Source organism: Accipiter gentilis, chromosome 23 (genome assembly GCF_929443795.1).
Source record: "Accipiter gentilis chromosome 23, bAccGen1.1, whole genome shotgun sequence".
Taxonomy (NCBI): Eukaryota; Metazoa; Chordata; class Aves; order Accipitriformes; family Accipitridae; genus Astur; species Astur gentilis.
The window spans coordinates 17,949,670-17,973,532 of NC_064902.1; the positions used below are offsets into that span (position 1 = coordinate 17,949,670).

At 50.3% G+C, this 23,863-nt stretch overlaps 2 protein-coding genes across 2 annotated transcripts in view; one reads left to right on the forward strand and one right to left on the reverse strand.

The window, feature by feature from the left end:
• SLC25A26 (solute carrier family 25 member 26) overlaps nucleotides 1–6,510 on the forward strand; it is a 171,758-nt gene extending 165,248 nt beyond the window's left edge. The window contains exon 11 of the transcript XR_007509250.1: nucleotides 6,500–6,510. The gene's annotated coding sequence lies outside the window, so the exon portion shown is untranslated. The remainder of the gene's footprint in view (nucleotides 1–6,499) is intronic.
• The window catches only part of LRIG1 (leucine rich repeats and immunoglobulin like domains 1), a 94,471-nt gene extending 72,334 nt beyond the window's left edge, over nucleotides 1–22,137 (reverse strand). The window contains exon 1 of the mRNA XM_049826073.1: nucleotides 21,857–22,137. Coding sequence (XP_049682030.1) covers nucleotides 21,857–22,026 — 170 coding nt within the window. The 5' untranslated portion in view covers nucleotides 22,027–22,137. The remainder of the gene's footprint in view (nucleotides 1–21,856) is intronic.
• Between the last annotated feature and the right edge of the window lie 1,726 nt (nucleotides 22,138–23,863).

A 23,863-nucleotide genomic window follows, 5' to 3' on the forward strand; every position in this document is an offset into this window, starting at 1 on the left:
ACATAAACTGTACCTTTTCCATGAACACCTTCTCTGGGATAAAGGTTCTCATTTTACTCCACATAAAAACACTCTCCACAGGTTTATAAGCTTTAATTGCTATGCCAACACATAAAAAGTGCCCAAATAAGTCTATTTAATGGTTACACATTAACTATCATACACCTCCAGGCTTGTGTTATCCAACTATTTGCTAAATCAATAAACTGCTTGTAAGCAAACTTTTTAAAAACATTGCTGCTGCTGAAAATGTTCCATACATGTTTACTAATAACTTTATGAAATTAATCGGAAACTCCTACCCATATGTGAAGTTTTCTGCTTAGTTCTGCTAGGGAAAAAGCAAACTGGTTTTCAGCACAAAGAATCTCTCCTGTGCTCAAAATTGGATGCTGGCCCACAAGGTAATGCAAGAGCAGTGAAACTGGGCTGGGAACGACTTGGGTGAAGAAAAATGTGTGCATGTGTGTGCCTGCAGAGACAGAGCTCCTCTAAACCCAAGGAGAGAAGGTCTCTAGGAAACACCATCAGCCTGGACAGCCAGGAGCAGGGAAGCCATTAGCAAGAGGTTTTAGTAAAGCATACACCTAAAATACTTTTATGGGCAATTAAAATTAAGGGCATCGTCCTCAGTGAAGCCACTGTTCTGCCATTCACCTGCAGCTGTCCTACACTCACCCCATGGGGCTCTGACACATAAATTTGGCCAACGGAGCAGCAGGTAAGGTGGTGGCTGCCTGCAGCTGATATGTGCAACAGCCACGGATGGGACAGCGTCAAATAAAACCTTACCACAAGGCACCCTTGCCTGTTAAACAGCACATGAACGAGCCACTTGGAAAAAGCTCTGCAAGGCTGCCGGCAAAAGCTTTGCGCACCTCCATGGAGGAGAGCAGAAGGCATTTAATTTACTGTCCTGCACCTAAAGGGGCATCAAGCAACCCGTCGCAGCCTGGCTGCTCTCTTGTTACGGCAAGAGCACGCTCAATCCCTGCTAAATTTTACCTTGGGCATTTACAGACGTCCTCACGTGCCATCAACCCACCCGACAGACACACACAGTCGGCAGCAGGGGCACGAGTCCAGCTCCTGCACCCCCCCGCCTCTTTCGGGACAGGGGAGAGGGCGAGCGAGACTGAGCCAAGCAGCCTGTGAGCAATTAAGTGTTGATCAAATCCAACTATTTCATAAAGTTTCTGGTATGCCCAACCAGCTTCAGTGGTCTCTGCACTTTGCTGTGAAACCCCTGTGATACTTATGAGAAGTCTACAAATGGCTCCTTTGTCACCCTTTCCCCCCCCCAACTCCTTAGTAAGTAAAGTGCAGAGTCTGAAACTTCAGAGGTGCACTTTGACATCCCAGTGTGCTTCTCCAAACACCCACTGAGTGCTCCCAGTGCAGGCAAGGACACCAGAGCCCCACACCTCACAACTTGCATCCTTCCAGGGATGGCTAATGCCGCTTCTTTCACCCAAATCAGCTCCCCTTTTCCCCACCACAAGGAAACATCCCTTTTCCCAAGCTGCCCTCCTGGCCACTTGCTTCCCAGCCCATCTGCAGACCCACTTCCATGGGGGGGCAGACAGACAGCGGGCACTTCGCACCTCCCCACCATAAACCTGCCCAGAGCAATTATCCAGCCCCGCTCCAGCTGGGAACACATTGCTGCCTCATTTATAGCAGCAAAGCCACAAGGGCAGCAGGCAGCTGGCCCCAGGGCTGGGGTATGCACGGAGAGAAGCTGAAACCCCCCCGACAGCAGAGGAAACGCAAACACGGGGGGGGGGGGGGGGGGGGGGGGCTCGCACTGCCTGCTCCCCCCTGCCTGCCCACCCCCTGCCTGTGCCCATTAAAAAAATTAATCCCGATCGTAAAAGCTGGAGCACAGCCTGTATTTCAGGCCAAATAATAAGGGGAGGCCTTTATAAATAAGGAATCACAATTCAGAGGGGGGGGGGGGGATTATAAAGGTTATTTAAATTAAAAACAAACTGCACAAACAAATAAACCTCATTGCCTTCCCCCCCCACCCCAACCACTGCAGCCTGAGCCCCGCATAGGCTGCCTGTTCTGCACTTTATCTGCAAACCACAGGCAAAGCAGATTCCCCGCTCTGCACCCATTTCACAATCTGCTCATTCTGAACCTTACACTACGTCAGGAATTAAACAAATATTTCCTCCTTCTTCTGCAGGGTTTCCCCACCCCCCCACCCATGAGCTTGGCTCCAAAGTCCAGCCGGGCAGCAAGCATGGGGTTGAGGTGTAACTGCCAGCTCAGAGACCTCAGCACGCTTCCCACCACTTCCAACAGCCCCCCAAAAAAGTGTCCATGGGGGCAGCTGGTGGTGGTGACTGGGTACACCAGCCCCATTGCACCAGGAGAGGAGAGAGGAAAGCTGGAGGGGCAGGTGACCCCTGCTGCCTTCCACGAAAAACAGTCCAGAAAACAGGAGAGGGGCTCTGTGAAACCCCGAGCATCCCTCCCACTGCTCAGGGATAAACGCACTAAAGCCACCGAATCTCTGTTTATCCTGAAAAAAAAAAAAAAAAAAAAAAAAAAAAAAAAGAGGAACAGGGGGAAATCTTGTTTGTAGCCTTGCTCCCAAGGAAGACAAGGCTGCAGACACGTGTCCTCATCCCAAATGGTCTAACGCTGGGATGAGACCAGAGGTCTGGGAAGGGTAAGTGAGCTCCTGCCGGGCTGCAGAACCCGGGGCAGGCAGGGGAGGGAGAGTGGCCGGGGGCCAACATGAAGCCTTTGCCCCTGGCTCAGCATCCCCTGGGCCCATTGCTACAGTAAGGAGACAGCCCGACACGCTCCCAAAATACACCATGGACGGCCAAGGTGGGGAAGGAGGGCAATACTGAAACACGATGCAGAGATAACAGGAACACTCTGCAGAAGTCAATTAAAATGTTAGTCAGCCCTGGAGACAGAAATCCTCGGGAAACCAGACTTCATGTGCCTGTTTCCACACAGATTACTGGCGATTATGAGTAACTGCAGCAGAAAAATCTTGATGAAAAGTCTTCTCAATCCGTCTGCACCTCCGAACAGGTTTATGCTACAAATTTGGAGTTTATCTGTCTTGGAAAACACTGGAAGGGCCATAGCGGGGAAACAGCAAAGCGAGAGCATTAGATAAACCGAGGGGCCGAACATCGGAAAACCAAGTCAAGTTGGTTGATTTTTTGTGTGGTTGCTGCTATTTAATGGCAATGCCTCATTAAAATTTGGGATAAAGGAAGCTTTTGTTAAAGACCTGCTCTTTCCCTCCCCCCCATACCTTCCCTCAGGGTTTTGAGATCACATAAAAAACACATCCCCAAGCTCCTCAAGGGATATTTTTTTTTTTCCCCAGCAAAGCCAAGGCTGACAAGACTTGACATTCCTGAAATGTTTAAATGGGGGGAGAGGGAGAAACAACAACATTTTTTCAAACCCACTTTATGCATCAGAGACAAGCAAAAATTGGCCCAGGGCCAATTTAAAAAAAAAATTAAAAATATTTGCAAGATCATCTTAAATACTCCCAACGTTCCTGATGGAAAAGTCCCCAGCTGCACAGAGGATGCAAGCCCCCACACCAAATACTGCACATTCCTGGAGAGAGCTGCAGAGCGGAAAGACATAATCGAGGCGATTGACAAACCAGCGCACACGACCGCCGGTCCGTTCCCGAGCATCCCGTGGGGACATGCCACCACTGGCACTCGCCCACGGCAGGTCTCAGGCTCTGCAGGAGGCTGGCAGGGACCAGCCTCCCCTTCCAAGCAGACGGGAGCTCTTAAAAAACACATCCCAGGGACTTGGTAATGAGCTCGGGATGAAGAAACCTGGCTAATGAAGAGGCAAGAGCCAAGATATCCAATTTCTGCCAAATACCAGGAAAAGTATACCGCTATCAGTAGCCATTATATTCATTAAATCATATACCGCCCCATTTTGTAGCTTTTTCCAGGCTGGGATTTTGCTTGCCCGATGCTGTGGGACAGAACTGGGCGAGAAGGCTGCAGACAGAGCACTATAGCTTGCAATAAAACCCACCGAAGGTGATACAAACCAGATGTGGACAGTAACTCCAGGCACTCAGAGGTACTACAGTTTCATATACCAGCCACAGCACGCCAAACGCTCAGGAGCAAGCACCCATACCATCAAAACACACTTGAGAGTGGGGAGTGTTTCAAGGGGTGCAGAACGGGTTAATAGGAACCCATCGAGCAACACCAGCCAATTACTGTTCCTCACTAGCACAGAAATTTGGGCATCAAAGAGGACCACAGTGTTCCACTTGTGCAATAAACTCCTTTCACCAACATCACTTCACACTTTCCAGAGTGCAAAGTTCGTGCTGATATTGTTGGCTTTCTCACTCACTGCTTTTTTGGCAACGTCCCGCCTGCTTGGCTGTTCATTAATATGCAATCAGTACATTAAAGGCTTCGTTCCACAGTCCCAGCTAGGCTGTAACAGCCTTTTCCAGCAAGTGCTGTCTTGTGGGGGACAGAAGTGCAAATGTGTTTAGGTGCTCCTAAATGCTCAAAATTAAAAAAACCCAAACCCTACATTCCTATCAATTGGGTTTTACAGAACGAGGGATTATCACCATCAAGGCAAATAGTGTCCAGACAAAACTTGGGAACTATACTGAATTTGCTCTGATTATACTTTACTCCTTTATGCACCAGTTACACTACTAAATTTTTTGTACAATTTACAGACTGACTAATCATAGCTACATGGCAAACGGAGCCTAAATGCACTGGCAATGAGAAAGTTTCCACCGTTTTCATCTGAATGATGGCTAACTGCAGTGCTGTGAACAGTCTCCCAAAAAAATCCCACCTGTTTTTTCAGCTGTCCTCTAATCTTCCAGATTTGAGCAGAAAGCAGGACAGCCCTGCCTCATTTACTGTCACCACAGCTGCATGGAAAACCGTATCACCATAGATCAAAATAATTCCTTCTCTTTCAGGAGCGCTTTCTGAACAGTTCTGCTTCCCACACCCCTCGCTCCTACCAGCTCCATCGATGCTCCATCACTCCTAGGCCATGTGTGCAACACTCATCCCAACCAGCAAACAACTCGCCTTAAGTCCCCGGTTGCTCTCTACAAAAACAAGCCATCAGCTGTTGGCTAACAAGCTCCTCAATTAAACACCCTGTATTTACTTCACAGCCTCCTCTTCTCCTGCCCCTGGGCTTGACCACTTCAGCCTCCGGTCCAGCCTGTCCCCTCCTGGCCCACCCAGCATCACCTCCTCCCCTGCTTTCTAAACAGGCACAGAAAACTTACCCCAGTCTCCCTCAATATATTATTAAATCCTGTCTTATTTTTCTTCCCTGGGAGACTAAACATAGGCTGTTACTTCAATATAAAACTAAGCACACGCTCAAAAGACAGAACAAACAGAGTTTAATTGTAAGGAGTACTAAAAAAAGCACTCTAGTTGTTTCAGGTCATTTTAAGCCACATTAATAAGTTTCTGTCCCAATTTCTCAAGAGTTGCTTATGATGGAGATGAGCCCAACTGGAAAACCAAAATCAAGAATCCTTGAACTCTAAAGGAAGGTTTATCTGCGCTTGGGCCCATATCTGTGTTGAATGCAACACAGCCAAATAACATTTTTCCATTACTTTTTATTACTGTTGCTTCATGTTCTCCCCTCATGAGCACAAGGTCACATCAAAATTTCTCCAGGTGGCCCCCAGTCCCATAAATTGTTAGATATCTGGATTTACATCAGTGGGATTACACAAGATCAGCCAAATGTGCACATGCTGGAGGGAGAGGGGACAACACGGCACTTTAAAACTGGAGAGTATTTTTCATTTATAAATAGTTTACATTTTTGGATCCAGTGGCAGACAACCCGCTCAGTCTGTACTGAAACCAAAGAAACATCATGTGTGAGCACTAACCACAGTGTAACAGAGATAATAAACAACAGACAGGCAGCCATATGCAATGAGGCTAGTGCTTTTGGTAGGGGAGGCAAATTAAAATGAAAAGAAACACCAAATTCAGCAACCCTCACGCAGCTAAAGGCCCTATTAAATTTCAGAGGGACCCGTTTCTCCAAGTTCAGCTACAGGAGTAACCTCTACAAGGGAGCCACAGCTCCATGCTGTTCTTCCCCGCTCTCAGCTGTACTAACGGTTTCAGCATCTCTCGGACCATCGCCTCAGCATTAAGGAGGGTCCAAGTATCTGCAGCAAGAAGGGACAAAGTGATGTCCACACGGTCACACAAAGCATGTGCATAACAGATCACGGGGTGGCATCCGAGTCCCGGGGCAAAACCCTGGGTTAATGTGCACAGGAGCAGTTCAGATTCTGATCCAAGACACACCTGGTGCACTCTTCTAAATTACACATAGAAAATAACTACAAGAAACAGGAACCCAAAACACACTGTGCGTCTTGGAACCACGTACCATGTTTTCACACCCCATGAGATTCCATTTGCAAACAGCTCATACTCAGCATCAGGCGAGTGAGGGCTGCTACGTGCAAAGCACCTGAAGCCTGCTGGGCTCCTTCAGAAGCCTCCAGCCTCATGGACTTAACTAAGAGAACTAACAGAGCTGGATTACAAATTTTCTACACCAGCCTCTGCTTTCACACCAAATGAAACTAAAATGAAAGCTGACATCTGTCTTACCCATGCTTTTACAAATGTTTTCGATATTACGTCAAACAATATCCTATATCCCACAGAAAAGACAAGTCTTAAAAGAAAGCAGGACAACTCTGTGCTTGCCAAGCAGAGGAACCTGAACTTGGAGCATCTCTATTGAAATCAGCCTGCCAAGACCAATCTGATGTGTTTTATTACTGCAAGGAATTCCACAAATATGCTGGTAACTTTTGAGCGTCAGTGTGGGTTCCTAGGTAGGAAAAAACCCTCCATAAAATATGCACTTTCTGGATTTTGAAAACACTTACCAGATGTAAGAGAATTCACAGACATTTCATCTGCCATGACAAGTGTGTAGACACCAAATCTAGCTGAAGAGGCTGAGCACCCATCTCTGTCGTGAGTGAAAGACTACAGCCAGATATGCCTGGCTGAACAAAGGTTTGTTTTCAATTATATTTCAGATTCTTCTAACAATAACTGCATGGCATCTGGCACCAACACATCTGAGCCTTTGAAGTGGTTCTTGACTTCAGCGGGAAGAGGGGGGAGGGCAAAAAAGGGAATCAATCAGCAATTTCAGTCCAAGTCAAACCTCTTCTCTGAAGAGAAAATGTTAATACCACAGTCTCCCAGCACACCAGAAATGTGCTAGCAAAAACAAAAAAAAAACCAAAACAAAATCCATATTTGGGTCAAAATAGCAATGGGTCTGCACTGGGGTTGCTGCTTTCTCCTTCAGAAACACGGTAATGAGATACATGGGTCAGTGTTCCCAGACACAGGAGCCTTCCTGCCTCCCAACACATCCTCACGGCTGCCTCGGGTAGTGTGACACTCCGCATCCCCTCCCCTGTCACTCATGCTCACGCCTGTAATAAAATGCTCATGGGAAGAGACACCTAATGCCTAAACCCCAGCAACCAGCAAAAGCACAATTAAATCAGAACAGGAAGGCAGCAAGCAAAGCTTGCTGTCATGTTCCCCATTCAAAATGCCATCGCTGGCCACCCAGCCCCAGGGAAAAGGCGGCGCTTCCACTTTCCTATTTCTGGGCAAAACCAGCAGCTCCCACTGAGCTCTTCCACAAAGACTCATCGTGAACGCACATGGAGCATCCACGACAGACCAGGACAGCAACACGTGGGTGCTGCAGGGTGTAAACTATGGGGTGCTGGTGACCACAAGACTGAATCACCTCTGGACATTTTCAGGAGAACATCCCTGGCAGGCTTAAGCAGGTTTGCAGTGCCTGCAGGTACGCAAGCTGCCAACACCCTTGCTTCCCTTTCACCTAATTCCATCTTTAGGTATCTAAACCCCTTTTCAGATCTAGCCTTAAATGGCATTGCTAGGATCACTGGGGGAGTCAGTGCAAGAGCAGGGCACCAAACCTCAGTTTTAAAATGCGTATCTTCTTTATCCGGTTTGTTCAAATAAGCACAGCTGTGGTTTAACAGCAACAAGGTGGCAGAACGCAACAGCTCCCAAGACCAGGGATGGTGGTTGTGATCGGAATTGCCTTATTCATTTTCCCCAAGCCGTACCCAAGTCCTACCAACTCTTTTTGTTAGGTCAGGCAGTTTCTGGAAACATCCTCTGGTTCAAAACATTTGCAGAATTTCAAGAATCTGCTCCACAAATCTTGAGGCTGCTTTGTTCAGGAATGCTGACATGTGGGCAAAGGGAAACCAAAACGTTCCCTTGAATGCTGCAGAAAACTTTAAAGTCTGCCCAAGATGAAAAATGCAAGAGTCAAAACTCTGAAGGAAGTGTGGGGTTTCTGCTGCATTTCAAATATCTCCCCGAACGCACTCTTCCAGCACGGGAACATGGCCGTGCCAGGACTGCCTGCGTGCCTAGCAAGGCTGATGGCCTCCCCTCAAAGCAGGGCTGGAGTTAGGAATGAATAAATAAAACAGACTTTCAGATCAAGTTTTCTTGGCCTTTACAGAGATGATCACGCTGTGAAAAAGCTCTGGGCAGAGAGTCTCTTCTCCCCAGACAGGATCCACCCACTTCCCAACGTCTCCCCATCCACAAGCACCAAAGGGCAAGCATGTACTTGGTCTTCTGCTTGCACGGCCCCTGGGACAACACTTCAGTTGTCCTCTGGAAACATCCATTGCATTCCACGGAACTGAGAAAACTAGACCTCCAGCTTATCCATAAAGCCTCATATTTATAGGCTTACATTAGGTGAGACAGATCTTCACTGCTTCAATTACAGGACCATTTTCAGGCCAAGGAGTCTTGCTCAAGCCAGCGGTCTGCTGGGGGCTGCCAAAATAAGGCCCAGCTCCTCCTCTGACAATGCTGCATCGGCTTGTCATTTATTTCTGCCCTGCGACCCACCAAGTCCCAACAGACACCCAGACACCATGAGACGAGGGCTGGAGGGATGCTTTTGACTCCTGATTGCCAGGGCGTGGGACACCAGCATCACAGCACCGGGCCAAATGCAGATCAAAGGTGGAAAGCAACCACTGCAGTAGGCTGGGCATCGGTCAAACAGCCACATATTGCCCCAAAACCACTGTGAAATACTACACACGGAGGGGATATGGTTGGTTCACCTTAGCTCGAAACCCCTTAGTGGAGGTGGCCACAGAGAATGGCAAAGGAGCCAGCAACCGAAGGCCTGATGGAGGGAGCGGGGCTGGAGGGCTCCTTCCCGGCTTGTCCTCTGCCCTCGCTCTCCGTGGACCCAGACCTAAACAGGCATCCTGCAACCCTCTCTCCCACACCACGGCAGTGCCAGGAGGAGGACCGGCTCTGATCCCCCAGGGCAGGCATGGCCAGGTGGCTCCGAAGCCATCCAAATAAGCCAAGAGTGATTCCGCATTTCAAACCTAAAAAGCGGGAAAACCATCAAAAGGCATTTCAGCCGTGACAGACCATAACGTCCCCAAAACAGGTCAAGGCTGATCTTCAATCCACTCCCAATCCCACCCCAGTCCCACAAGGGCTGTTGCTGTTATTGTCTATCGCACAGCAGCGTCAGGAAACTAACTTCCCAGGGGTCAGAAATTTTCCTGCTGCCAGCTGCAAACAGCACAGGGAGCCCGAAGGGAGGGACCGAGCAGCCTGGGGAGACGGTGGGCCAAAGGGAGATTTGAGGGATGATGCATCCTGCAACAGCGAGGCAGACGGTTTTATAACCGGCGGTCAGAATTACTCAGGAAACCATAGAGGAAGCAATTGGAAATTGTTGGACAGGGAAACTTCCCCATTTTGTTTCCAAATGTGCGGGCCCATAAGTCTGCGCTGAATTCCTCTTCTTTTAGCCATGCCTCTCACAAACAAAGCAACATTAATTAGCATGCAGCCCCAAAAATGTTCAGCTGCCACCTCCTCCTCCCCAAAAAAGGTGGATTTGTGTTGTTTTGACTTTAAAAAAAAAATTTATGACAAGCCTAAATGGCTTAATCACACACAGCCTGTTCCCCAGCAAGCCCCATGCTGGCATTACGACTTGCACACAGGGTGCTTGAAAACCTCGCCTTCAAGCTGGCTCAAGTATTCGCAGCTGGAGAGTGAAGCAAACAAAGTAAACAGCAGTAACCGGAGCCCAGCCGGCAGCCCGCGTACACCACCGGCTCATCGGCAGCACCGGGGCTGCCGAAAGGGACTGTCACCTGAGGACAGGGTGGGCAGGGGGGCATGCAGGCAAGGTGTTGGAAAAACGCTTGTGCAGTCTGAATAAAAGGAAAGCCTGGGAGCTGGAGCAAGCCTGGGAGATACACAGAGGGATGCGGCACAGTCCCAGTGTCCCTGCCAGCTGGAAGGACAGCTCTTCAGGCTCTTGTTAAACAGACCACAAAGTGGTAGCACTTGAGACACAAGTGCTAGGAACCATGAGAGAGAAATGCTGTAGTAAACAGCTTGGGCTGTGATTTGGCATCTCCCAAGGATGCTGCCCGGCTCTGCCTTCTCCCCATGCTTACTATAAAGTCCAGACCCCACGAGCAGCTGGAGCAGGCAGGAGCCCCCGGCAGCCATCCCTGCCCCACTGCAGCACTGCCGGGGAGCGGGGAGATGCAGACACCCAGGGCCACTGCTTCCCACCCGCAGCCGATTGCTCAACATCCATCAGGCCACAAAGGCATCTTCTTCCTGGAAATGCTGTTCCAAGAGAGGAGCAGCCAGTCACCAAAAACGATTCCCAGCTGCGGCCATGGCAGTCACAAGGGTTTGCTGCCTCGGACGAGACACTCCCCCACCACATGGGTGGCATCACTTTATACACAAAGAACAACCATGCTGGTCCCCAAAGAGGCCAGGATTCAGGTGCTGCCTCCACAGCATCCCCTGCTCACAGGGCAATGGACGGGGTAATCCAGCACCAAACCTTCCGCTCCTACCTACGGATATTAGCTATTGCCAGCACAATCCCAGCAAGGCTCTGAACCCCTCCTTCACCGACCTCCTAACAGGGGTAAGCACAGCACTGGGCAGAGCCACATCCCACAGCTGGCTCATCGTTATCTGCTTCTCCTGCAGGGATAGTTTAATGGCATCACTTTCCCCCCCGGAGATTCTCTGATGTCTCATATGGGATAATCTCACACTGCTTCCTTTCCCCTGGTGGGGGTACAGCCACCCTCCCCAGCCTGCTGCCTATGAGAGCGTTAAGCATTTCAAATTTGAGTTCGCTCCTCAAATTGAAGTTGGCCAACAGCATCAAAAGCTCTGGGGGAGAGAAGAGACACACACCATCGTGCAGCATCCTTTCTCAGGAAACCTAGGTAAAAAGCGGTACCTACCTCAAAGAGATTATTAAACCAGGGAGAAGCAAAGCCAACTGCTGTTTTAAGTAGACAGTAGAAGCCAAATGCATCCTGTCAGATCTGTACAACTTTCTGTGCAAAGAGATTAACTCAAAGACCAGCACACATGTCTGCTGGTAAGGTCAGTAAGAATGAAACCAGAGCTCCTGGAAGGGGTTCAGCTCACCAAGGAGTCAAAAGCCAAGCAGCTTCACTGGACTCAGCCCCACAGAGATAAACAGATGCATTTACTAAAACTGCAGGAGCTGAAGCGAGTCCCGCATGCATCCATCCCTGCAGACCAGAGAGGCAGGCTGCCAGCTCAGTGTTCGACCGGCAACAAACCAAGTGACACCGCTCAAGATGAAAGTGCTCAGAAACTGGGGGTGAAGCCTCAGCTCCGCAGACCTCCTCCCAAACCAGAAAACTTCTCCTTGCCTGCTCATGCAGCAGAGGTGGAGTCCGCCTATGCACCATTTTATCATCTTCATCAAACTATTTTCTAACCTACTGCAACAGGAAAAGTTCATTCATCCACTCTTACAAACAGATTCATCCAAACCCCTTAACTTCATCAATCTCAACAGCTTTTGGGTGGTCACCATCTCCATAACAAAGGAAAGTGAGAAGAAGGATATACAAGAGGTTTACAACCATGTGAAATAATAAAGCCAGCACAACTCTCACAAATGCTTCCAAATCAGAGGTCTAAAAATACACAGTATCTTATTTACTGATTTAATGCAGAATGCGTGCCCTACTCCAGAAATAATCCAAAGGTGTTTGAAAGCCAAGAATTCTGACTTAGACAACTTGTTTAAGGAGGAAAAAGGAGGAACAGAGCTGTTTATAGACTAGCATAGATAGGAACAGCACAAAAATATGCTTAGCAAAGGAAAAGTGGAAAGTATTATGACACCTTTCAAAATAAAACATCATATGGTTTGTTTAAATCTCCTAAAGCAAGACAAGTCTCCCCATTTTGCCAAAACAAATGAAATACAAGTGCAGATGCGAGTCTGCCTCCTGGTTCATAAGAAGGCAAAGGTTTATGATGAGTTACACAGACAACCAGAGCACGGGATGCTCTCCTGGCTCACCAGCAAGGCCAGACCACAAGCAGCAAAGAGGCAACCAACCAGCCAACCGCCCTGTGTCAGCAGCACTTGGCATTTCTGCACTACCCATGCCTGTCATCACCAGAGAGGTGCGGGAGCGATGAAGTAAATGGGCACGAGAGAAGGGGAAGAGGGTGGGGAACATTCAGGTGCCACCCAGATCATCAAGAGATACCTCCTCACCCCTTGCAAATAACAGAGAGGTCACTGCTGACATGGGCTACGCGTGCATCCCTGCCATACTCCCCGTCCCCATGTCCCCTTGGGGCTGCAAAGCCCGGTGAGAAAGGAGGAAATCCTGTGGCTCCATGCACCTTCCAGCTCCAACTCAAAGCAACCACCCTGTGCTGGGGAAGAGCCAAATTTGGGTTGCCTGCTTATGGACAGGGCTGCTGCAGGAACAGCCCACGCTGTCCAGACTGCTAGAGGATTTTTTTATTTTTTTTTTAGGTCTGTGCTAAAGGAAGGCTTCTGGTACTTTTTCACAGTTCTCAAACCTGGGTGGACCAAAGCTGACCGAGGCACAGCAAAAAGCAAGCAAAGGCTGTTTGGGGCTGCTCCCCAGGCAGTGGTGGTGGAGAGTGAGCTCCAGCCTCCCCCCACGCACACAGCGGAGGAAGGAGAGGCACCAGTGTTTGGACAACTGGAACACATTTAGGGGGTGATTTTTCACAGGGCCTCCAGCCAGGCTGTTTCCTATGATAGCCGTTTTATTATCCGTGATACAATCCACAGACCAGCAGCTCCCCCATCCACGAGGTCTCCCACCACTCCACTCCTATGGGGACATCACCCACATCGAGCCCCACCAATGGGACACCTATGCACCCAGGGCACCTCCAGCATCACATCCTTAAATGCGAGCAGAAGACAACACCCAGCAAACCTGCCACCTCCATCTGAGTATCTTCCACCAAGCCCTCGGCATATCCAGTTCAATACCTTCAATCCCAGTACCCATCTGTACTGGTGATCAAACAGCACCAGCCAAGCACTGCCACACGTGCTGCAAGCACCGGCCCACTGGCCAGCCGTCACTTTAGAAGTATTTTTTAGATGACAGATAACATAGAAAACCTGTGTTTATATTGGCGCATGGCAGGCTAAAACAGACTTTAAGTGCGGTTATAAAACAGCCCAGTCTACGCCGGCTAGGCAAAATGTGTTTTGAGCTTGCAGGGCAGTATTTGGAGGGAGGCTCATTAGTAGCTGGTGTTGATGGAAAACTCTCCAGGACAGAGGAATACTCACAGCACCAAAAGACAACCGAGTCCCATCCTGTGAGGTACCCATCACAAAAGCACAAGCTTTGGGCAACCAGGGAGAGACACATCGATGGTGAGGATGGATCCACGTCCCTGTGTGTGGGGAAGAAGCACAGCCCCAACTTTGCATTTTGCACCTCTCATTTCCTTCTTGCACCTGAGGGCTTGTCCTGCCTTCCTGCGGACAGCAAAAACCTGCCAGCTGGAGGACGTGGTCTAGGAAAAAAGCATCTTATTTCAAGATTTCACAGCCAAATTCCCACTGAACTCGAGGGTTGTGTTTTCTAATCTGAAAGGATTAATCTAAAAACAGGTGCCGTGAACAAAAGGGAAGCGTTTGAGATACACACCCTGTACAGGTGAGCAGGGTTTACAAGAAATGCATTTAAGACTGCACCTCTGCAGATTTCCAAAATTAATGTGACTGCCCCAGGGTGTCCAAAAAAGACACCAAAGAAAAATTCACAAACGAGAGTTACTGCCTCATTATGAGCAGCAATATGAAGACTACCTAACCTCCTCCCACACCCCAAAAAGACAAATTCTCTTGCACACAAAACTTTAGCTCCAGAGCAAAGCTTTAGACAGCTAATGCATTTTTAAATGCAACTTGTGCATGACACTGGAGTATGTGTTTTATAAACCTGTAGCTCTGTGTAAAGCTGTTCAATTGTGAAGGGCCTCTAATACTTCTGCTGAAATCCATGCAAAGCCACTGCAGTGAACTACAAAACTGCTGTGACAAGTGCAGATAACCAACTACCTTGCCTGCAGTTCCAGCATGGTTAACATTAATAAAAAGCTAGGCAGATGGCTACTGTTTGAGACCCATCTTTCAATTCTTACTCAAACTGAAAATGCAACCATGCAGAAGTAAACCACGCTCATGGAATTGGATGTGACATGTCATCAGGTCCTGAGAGGTGCCCCCAAAATAGCAGGGCCTGCTTCTAGACTTCTCCAAAATTATACAGTTGTGGCTTGGGAGACAGCATGCTGAAAATATAATAAGGGAGCATAACATATTACATATGTTGTGGTCCTGGTCCGAAACTGGAAGAGGCTAGGGTTGAAGGACTTTTGGGCTGCAGTGCAGGACTTGGTTAACTATTAATGGATGACTCAGCTACAATAATAATAGGTATTTCGTGTTGTGCGCTAGCACAACGGCATCCTGGTCCTTGACTTGGGTCCCTATGCACGACAGGAAAAAAACTACTTTGTAGCACATCATTTAATAGCTGGACGTACCAGGAAATATGAAAGAAGGTTTATTCACCCTTTTGTTTCTTCCTGCAGCCTCACGCTCTGCTCCCTCCTTCACATGCCACTAAAAACCAGCAAGGGACTTCAGAGGAGAGCTGCCGGTGGGTGCCCAGCGTCCCAGGCTTGCATGAAACCACAACCCAGACCAAAGAGCTATGTTTTTTCCTTGTTACTCACCAAAGCAGTGCTCTATGTTAAATCACTCCCCTCGCCCTGAACGAGGTGCTAATTCCTGCCCAGCCCTGGTTCTGCAGAGCTGATGAATCTGGAGCCTGGATTTTCTGCAGATGGCTCTTTCCAACAGCATTAGCCTAAATTATCTCTACTCCATTCATCCACATGACCCCAGCTCCACATTGCAAAACTAGGGAGTCACACTGGGCGATTAGGTTAGCAGCACAAAATGATTATGTTAAAAAGCTGATGAGCTGAGCTAACTCAATCCAAGGTGTCTCGCGGGGCAGACAACAAGATCAATTAAAAGCCCTGCAGCCCTAATTGAGAGTTTCTGGGTGCGGCTGACATACAAGTCAGGGACAATACACAAATTCTCATCAGAGCTACTAAGGAATGAAAGCCATCATCCCATTTTGCAGCCACTCAAACTTCAAGACAGAACTTTAACCCCTCTTCAAGAGATCAAAGCAACCAGAAACCAAAGGCAGGCACTGCCTGGGCACGGCCAGGGCCTCCTGGCAGTCACCAATTCCCAGCTGCCCTGCAGAGCCAGAGGGAGCTGCACATATATTCAGCACCCAGGTGTACGCACAGAGTCAGGAAGGTGTTTCTGCAGCACCTGGGGGAGTGCCTCAACATGAAGCCACCTTGAACCCTTCCAGCACTCTCTGCTAAAGCTGCACACCGGGGAGCATCCTTCCAATGCTCTAGGACTTCCCTGCGCCAGGTGGAGTTCACACCAACTGAAGCCCCATCTCAGCAAAGTGCTTCTGCATCTGCTTAAATCCCCATCAGAGACAAGACTCCAGCACCGGCTTAACTTTAAGCAGGGATGTCAAATCTCACCCAGCGCTCAAGGAAGCATTTAAGTACCTGAAGTGCTTTGTTGAAGTGTCTGGGCTCCCAAACATATCGGTTTACCACGTCTAGCCTCTTGATCCCAGTAAGCAAAGGGAGAAGGCAGTCAACCTGACATTTGCTCCTTCATCCCTTAAACTTCGAGTAGAAACTCCTGCAAGGCTCAGCCACCCCCAAACCTTACATCCAGAGAACTGTAGAGCAGTTTGCAGAAGCAAAGGAAAAAAAATATTAAGCTGTATCTAACACAATAACGCTTGATTTTCCTTGAGAACAATTGATGGTGTGTTCATCTTTTCGGCTGCCTACTGAGATGCTCGTTCCCCTGCCCTGGGAAATTTTCCCTCTGCGGCTCCTCCTCCCCCAGCTCCCAGACCATCCATTCTCCCCTTTTCAAACTGCACCCATTGTAAATGGCACTGAATATTAACACAGCCCATTGAGCACTTGCTCCTTTTGTATGGGACCCCTGCGTTTCAAATTGCAGTCACTGTAGAGAGGAAAAGCCTCGAAGTGATTAAATGCCATGAAGTTTCTCAAAAGGAGAGAGGAATATGCAGAGGAGGCTGAGGGGGTCCTAGAGCCTTTCACTTGAAGCCAGGGGCTTCTGCAAGAGCCAGAAAGGCTTCTTGGTGGGGGTATTTTATCCCATTCAGGCTTCGTTATGAATCTCAGATGTACTTCTAATCCTAGTCTGATAGAGGTAATTTCTGCCCCAGCTGTGGCTCAGTCAGGGATTAAGATGAGAAGACCAGACAGCAGTTGCAAAGGGCTTGCTGTTAACTGCTGTTCTCCAGCGAGCGCCAATAAATATCGCAGCATGCTGAGGGTGGTCAGCGAATCCACCGACACACGTTCACACAGGAAGGGTGGATTTATTTGCAAGCACGTGTATTTATTTGTGCATAAGCAGCAGGCTCAGACAGGCACTGCTTTGCAAGGAAAGGCTTTGCTGTTACCCCACCAGGACCAAGCTCCAGAGCAGCAAATGCAAGCCTGTAGGGTGCAGAGCCATCACGCAGCCTCGGGGCTGGAAACCTTCCCTGAGCGAGGCCACTGCTGAGGACGATGCTCCAGGAAGCACCAAACCCAAGTGTGTCATTGTAAGCTGAGCAGGATTTCTTTTACAAGCACCACCAGCTCCCACCACTGTCCCGCTTGAGCAGGAAACCTTCCCTGGACCACTACCCAGGAAGGAGCCACTGGCTTTGCAGAATTTCTTTGGGTTTCCACTCCCTTTCCCCAGGAGGAGCGAGAGAGACCGGCCACCTGCACCAATCCACGTCCCCTTCTCCCAAACCATCCTTCCGAGCCCAGCGGCCCCCCGTGCTGCCGGCACACGGTGAGGGCTCTGCAGCTGCACAGGGCCAGGCACCGTGAGCCTGGGGTGACGATTACTTAATCTTTGTTCCATTATTTCAGCAGGGCTGGAAGTAGGACATGCAGGGGAGGAATTGCCAGCAGCACTCCCCACTCCCGGCAGCATCAGCAGGAGAGTCTGTCACACACACACACACACACACCCCCCTTTCTCTTCCAGCATCTGTAGAGGAGTATGAGTTACTCCGGAGCCAACTAATATGCATCTCCAGAGAGCACCATGCTCACAGGCAGTGGCACAGCAAGTTTTTGTGCAGAGCCCCACTCTGCTCTACCAAGTAAGCAAAGAAGCTACCCTAACACGTGAGAGCAGAGCAACAAGACCTGACACATTAAAACCCCAGTTTAGCAAGAAATTTAAGCTAATAGGTAATTTTGATCACAACCATTCGGTTTTGTTGCCTTCAACAAAATCTTTGTATCCATATACTTGAGCACAGCAAGAGTCTGCTCCTGACTCCAAGTTCAAATGCACTTCCAGGCCCTAAAAGCAGGCACCCACAGGATTTTCAAAAGCATCCAGATGCTTTGCCCAGCTCTCTCCAGAGAGCAGCAACACCATGCAAACAGTCAACATCCATGCAGCTGGTGCCTCAAGGCAACTTACCCATATAGCCAAACCCCAGAACCTCCCTGAAAAAACGAGAGCAGCTCTTAGCCCAGCTCTCCTGGGCACTTGAGGACTTTGCCTTGTTCCCAGACATGCCAGGCACATACTGACCCAGAGGCAGACGGGTCCATGCATGGATGCCCACTATCCCGAGAAAACTTTCCCTAGTCATTTGAGTCAAAAAAGACACACAACACATCTGTCCAAAATAAAGCCTTTCTTTCCTCCAGACCATACCAGCAATGAATTAGCTATCCAACCCCACTTCCACAGCCCCAAAGCCTTCTCACCATTAAAATCTGTATCCCAAACACTATTGCTTTATCACTAAAAAGGAAGAAAAAGCCCACCCCCTCTCTCATACATGATGCCTAGAAGAAATCTCTCTTCTGCCACTCCTCAAAAATTAAGATGCATGGAGAGACAGAAACAGAGGATGCAGGGGCATGTGCCATGTCACCAACACTGCTGGAGCCCTCCACCTGGCTTTTCTGGGCACGAAGCATTTTGTACTTACGCTCGGCCCTAAAGTTTATGCCATGTATTACACTCTAATGTAAAGAGAAACTTCAGACTTAAGCAACAAAAGACATGAAGCATCTCCAGCAGCTTCAAAGCGAGAACACTGCAAAGGGGTCCTGCACAGCAACTGCCCAGCAGAGTTTGATTCTCGCAGCATCCCCCCACGCACCAGGGACTTTTCACAACCACAGAGCTCGCAGCAGTTGGGTGCTGCAGCTCCTGTGAGGACAGTATGGGTCACGTCAGAGTGTTGCAATGTGCCCTACGCAGGGCTGCTCAGCCAGCAAGTCCTGCGCACTTCTATAACTGGCATGCAGTACTGAGCTGCCCGTTGCTTTTAAGGAAAAAAAAAAAAAACCCACACATCTGTGCCACACTGCATTAACTGTGAGCAACTGCAGTCCACCAGCCCTTCTGCACATCAGTTATGCCTTCTGAAAGCTAGGGAGAAAAATTACAACTCCAAGCTCTACTGCCAAAAGAGAAATAACAATAGTTTCAAAATATCCCAATGCTTTTCCTCAGTACTGATAGTCCTGTTGACAAAATACGCGGCACGATTAAGTCTGTTCCAGAACCCTCCCCCAGTGTGCGGAGCCACATTTCCAACCCTACAAACAAAAGCTTTATCTCCAACACACTGAAAACTGACTCCAAGCACTGCTTCAGCATTGTGGCACTCATTAGGAATAAAAGATAAACTGCTAAGGAGGGATTTTTCAATAGCACTTTAATGAAGTTAAAGCACAGCCACCACGAGTCACTGAAAACAGGATTTATCTTGTCTCCCATTAGCGATCGAACATGCCCAAGCTTATCACCCCAGGGAAGCAGACACCTTCGGTGGGAGACACAGCCTGCCCAGAAGCGATGGAGACCAGGGATGCACGGCTCCAACATCGCCAATCTCACCCCAATTTACTGCCCGGGGACCCGCACCCCCAGGCTGCAAAGCTACAGCAGCCTGGGGTCACTGCAAACCATTTGCCTTCTGTTACTTTAAAAGGGCACGTTAAAAAAAAAAAAAAAAAAAAAAAAAAAAAAGCAACAGAGATAGTTGCTTAGAGGTAACTTTTCCCCAACACATGGTACTTCTATAGAGGACATTAAACAACTACTAAAAAGAGTTAGCAACTCTCTGCACCAGAAATTAGCATTTATGATCCTACCAAGCATGAAAAACATGCTTCAGCTTTGTGTCCCTAAACTGAAATAAGCTATTAAAGTGATTTTTAGTGAGTAGAAACAATGTTACTTCAAAACCAAAAGTACTTGCAATAGCTCAAGTGTCTGCCTTTTCTATTAGCTATGGAGAAAGAAAAAACCCTTCATTTCACATGGTCAGATATGAAAGCCATCACAAATTTCCACTTTAGCTAATTTTTTGGTTAGTTTAGAATTTACAAAGTTACAAACCATATGCTGTCTAAGTGGTTAAAAGATCAACAGCCCACAGGTCTGTAGCAATAGATTTATATGTGCTATTACTTCACCAATAAAATTCAAACTGAACTCAAGACACTAAAAAATCTGTTCCATATGAAAAAGACACTCCTGGGTATTAGCACTCCTGAAAAAAACACAACAATAAATTTCTTCAGACTGGGCTATTAATGCATTTCTCTGCATGAACAAAGATACACTGTCCTAATTTAAGAGGTGCATGGGGATGCTGGAATTATGCTGAGAAGACTAAAAACTTGCTCTGAAAGGTGCCCAAGGCTGAAGGAAGGATCCTTCAGAGCACACAGCGACAGGTGAATGGGATAAGTCAAGGTTTTAATGCAGAGGCCACACGTTCCTCTCGATACGACACCTGGTAATTTCATGTAAAACAAGGCATTTCTGCAGCCAAAAGTGAATAATACCAGGAGAACCTGACAAACCTCTAATAATTCTTCTTAATAAGGAGCTGGACGATCTCCAGCAACACTTCAGTGACCGTTCTCTCTCCTGGCAGAGCTGAGGAGTATCTGTTACAACCAGGGGTTTTATAGATTCAATAATCTATAAATCTGTTCAAACAGCAGAAAGGCCCAGCAACAGCAGCTCTCAGACACTTTTCCCTCTCCCTTTCTAGGTCCTTACTTCCCCAAGGTTAGCTGACAGTCGACAACACTGATTTTTACAAGTTTATGAGCACACACGCACGCATACCATCAGCCCTCCCGCACTGTCAAACGAATTGAGCTGTCAAAGCCGAGAGCACGCTTCCCCCTTCCCCGAATCTCCCGTGCTTCACGTGTCTGATGTTGTATTTCAGATCTTACCGGGTCAGAGCAGCGGTTGCACAACCAGAGCAGACTCACTGCGCTTTACGGGAAACGGCAATCCCGCTGTCCTGCACTTGGACATGTACCTGAACACTTTAAAACACCCTTTAGGGGGGGAAACAAAAAAAAAAAAAAAGGCAGCAGCACTGTTTTAATCACCAGGTGCTGGGCTAAAAGCTCAGCTGCCATCCAGGGCATCGATACGCTGCAGGTTAATAACTTCGCGAGACGAACAAGTACTGAGGGAATCACACCAGCCACGCAGCTTTTATTGGAAAGCAACACCTGTTTTTTTTTTTTTCTTGAAAAACCCCAACAAGCACCGCACGAGCCCGCGACTCTCGTTCCGACTCACGCTCCCTACCTCACCGGCCTTCACACCTGAACCGTTGGCAGCTCCGAACGTCCACAGGGAGAGCGTGGCCCCGGCGCTGGGGTCCAACGTTTCGGCAACCGGGCGCGATGCCGGTTTGCAGCACCAAGGCCCGGGCTTTGGGATGGATCTCCTAATAAGGATTCGGGAGCCCAAGCTGGCCGTTATCTCCAGCAGATTCCTATCCTTAGAGGAGACCAAACCCGCTCCCGGCTCTTCTTTCCTCCGAGACACCGGTACGGAGGAGAGGGAGAGCCCGCCCCGGCAGTCCCCCGCTCCGCTCAACCGGGACCCACATCGCCCCCCGCCCCGGGTGGGAGCCACCGGATCACCGGAGAAGTTTCACACCGCGCAGCTCAGCGCCTACAAGGCTTTAAAAAATACAAACCTGAGGAATTTATTTTTTTTGGGGGGGTGGGGGGGGGGGAAGTGTAGAGATTTTATTTGTTTTACAAGCCCTCCCCGCCCCGCTGCGCCCAGCTCCCGGCGGAGCGGGGCTGCCCAAACCCCCAACCCCTCGCACCCCCACCCTGGGTTCCCCCCCCAAACTGCCGGTCCCCCCTCCCCAGCGCGGTGGGGACCCCCGCCCGGTACTCACACATGCCGCGGCCAGCAGGGCAGGTCCCGGGGCAGGGCGGGCAGCTCCAGCCCGCCGCAGTTCAGCAGCTCCCCGCCGCAGGCGCAGCCTCCGGTGGCGGCCGCCGAGCCCAGCAGCCCCAGCAGCAGCAGCGCCGCCGCCCCGCCGCCCGCCCGTGACGGCACCGCCATTTTGTATCCGGCACCGGGGAAGGTCCGAGGCGGGAGGAGGAGGCGGCAGCAGCGGCAGCGGTAAAGCCGCGGGGCCCCGCGAGCGCTCAGCGCCGCTCCGCCGCCCGCAGCATCGCCGGCGGCAGCGGCGGCGCGGCGCGGCCCCGCGGGGCGATCACGGCACCGGCATCCACCCGCCAGCGGGCGGGCACCGCCGGCTGGGTCGGGTCGGGTCGGGTCCGCGTCCTCGAAGCGGGAAGCGCTTCCTCCGTCACGCCGCACGGCTCCGGCCCGGCGGCCGCTGGAGCTCCCCGTCCTCGGTGCGCTCCCGCGGGGCTGAGAGCCGCTACGACCGCCGCGCCGTTCCCGCTCCTGCCGCTGCCACCGGCCCGGCCCCGCCGCTCTCCCCGCCCGGCCCGAGCGCCGCTCGCCGCGGACCCACGTTGGCGACACCGCAACATGTAGCCGCGCCGCCCCCCGCTCGCCCGCCCATTGGCTGGCGGCCGTCCTCCGGCGGGCCCGCGCGAGCCGCCATTGGCCGGCGGGACCCCCCCTCCCTCCCTCCCCGCCGCGGCGCCGCGGCACCCCATTGATGCCGGCGGCCCGTCAATCAGAGGCGCCGGGGCCCGCCCCTCTTTCCCACTCCAGGTGTGAACGCGGGCGGCCACCGCCTCCCCCCCCCCCCCCGCGCTGCCTCTCTTAAAGGGGCCGCGCCCGCCGGACCCCAACCCGCTCCGCAGGGGATGGCGGTGGCGGCGGGGGGGGGGGGGGGGGGGCGGGGAAGCGATTTGAAAATCTCTCTGCCGTAGATGCGGACGATCTGCTGCAAGACCAGGGCCTGGGGGCTCCCCCACAAGCCGGCGTGACCCCCACGAAGCGGCTGCGGGGCCACGCGTGTCCCGCCACGAGCCAGGCGCAGGAGTGGATTAATTATCCACGCGTGTTTCGGACCAAAGCTAAGCGGCGGGTTCCGCTTCCCAACTTTACCCCCATTTTTGAAAGCCCAGCACACGCTGGGCGTAAGGGAGCCCGCGGCAGGGCGAAGCATGGCTCGTTAGGTAGCTGCAGCAAGATCGTTACGGGGCAAAATTAATTTTAGAGAATCGAAACACTCTAAAGACTGAATTTAGAGGCTGCTCCTGAGCTTAGTGGAGAGAATCCAGCTGGCTTTGGGCAAGTTTGGATGTGGTCCGCACTGCATTCAGGGGAGGAAGCTGTGCCTGGAAATCCTGAGGGAGGAAGATTGGAGATTTGGAAGATGACATGATACGAAACGTAGACGCGGGGTTTATTGATGGGGCAAGATCTTGCTCCGGGAGGAAGAGTTTACGATTTCAGACTCCCCACCTGAAAGCTCGACAGCGTGAGCTATTACTGACGTAGCATTTCCCTCTTTTTCTCCGTTTACTCTTGACAGTCCACCTGCACAACAACTATTTGGCCTTTGGGACAGCTTTGAACATATCCGATTGCAGAGATTAACGATAAACGGAAAAACGCAGCCTCTGCAAAAGGCTTCTCCCAGCTCAGCACCGGGGTGACCAGGACTTTCGGGCATCCCGTGCCACCGAGTCTCACCGAACGAGGCCGGGTGATGCTCACCGGTGTTGGCGCCCTCGGCACCGTGGCCGGCACCGTGGCCGGCACCGCTGCTCTCCCCCAGCCGCGCGCATCCTCGAATCAATAGGCGTTATTTATAGGCAGGGGTTTTCACTAGGTAAAACTTGGGGTTTAGGCTTTTGTTACGCCAGGTGGAGGGAGGAATTAAAAAAATTCACATTGTTGTGGCTTGGGGTCTTATTTCAGCTTTCGAGAACTGGAGAAAACGGGAGAATGGCTTACGTTTAGTCCCCTAATT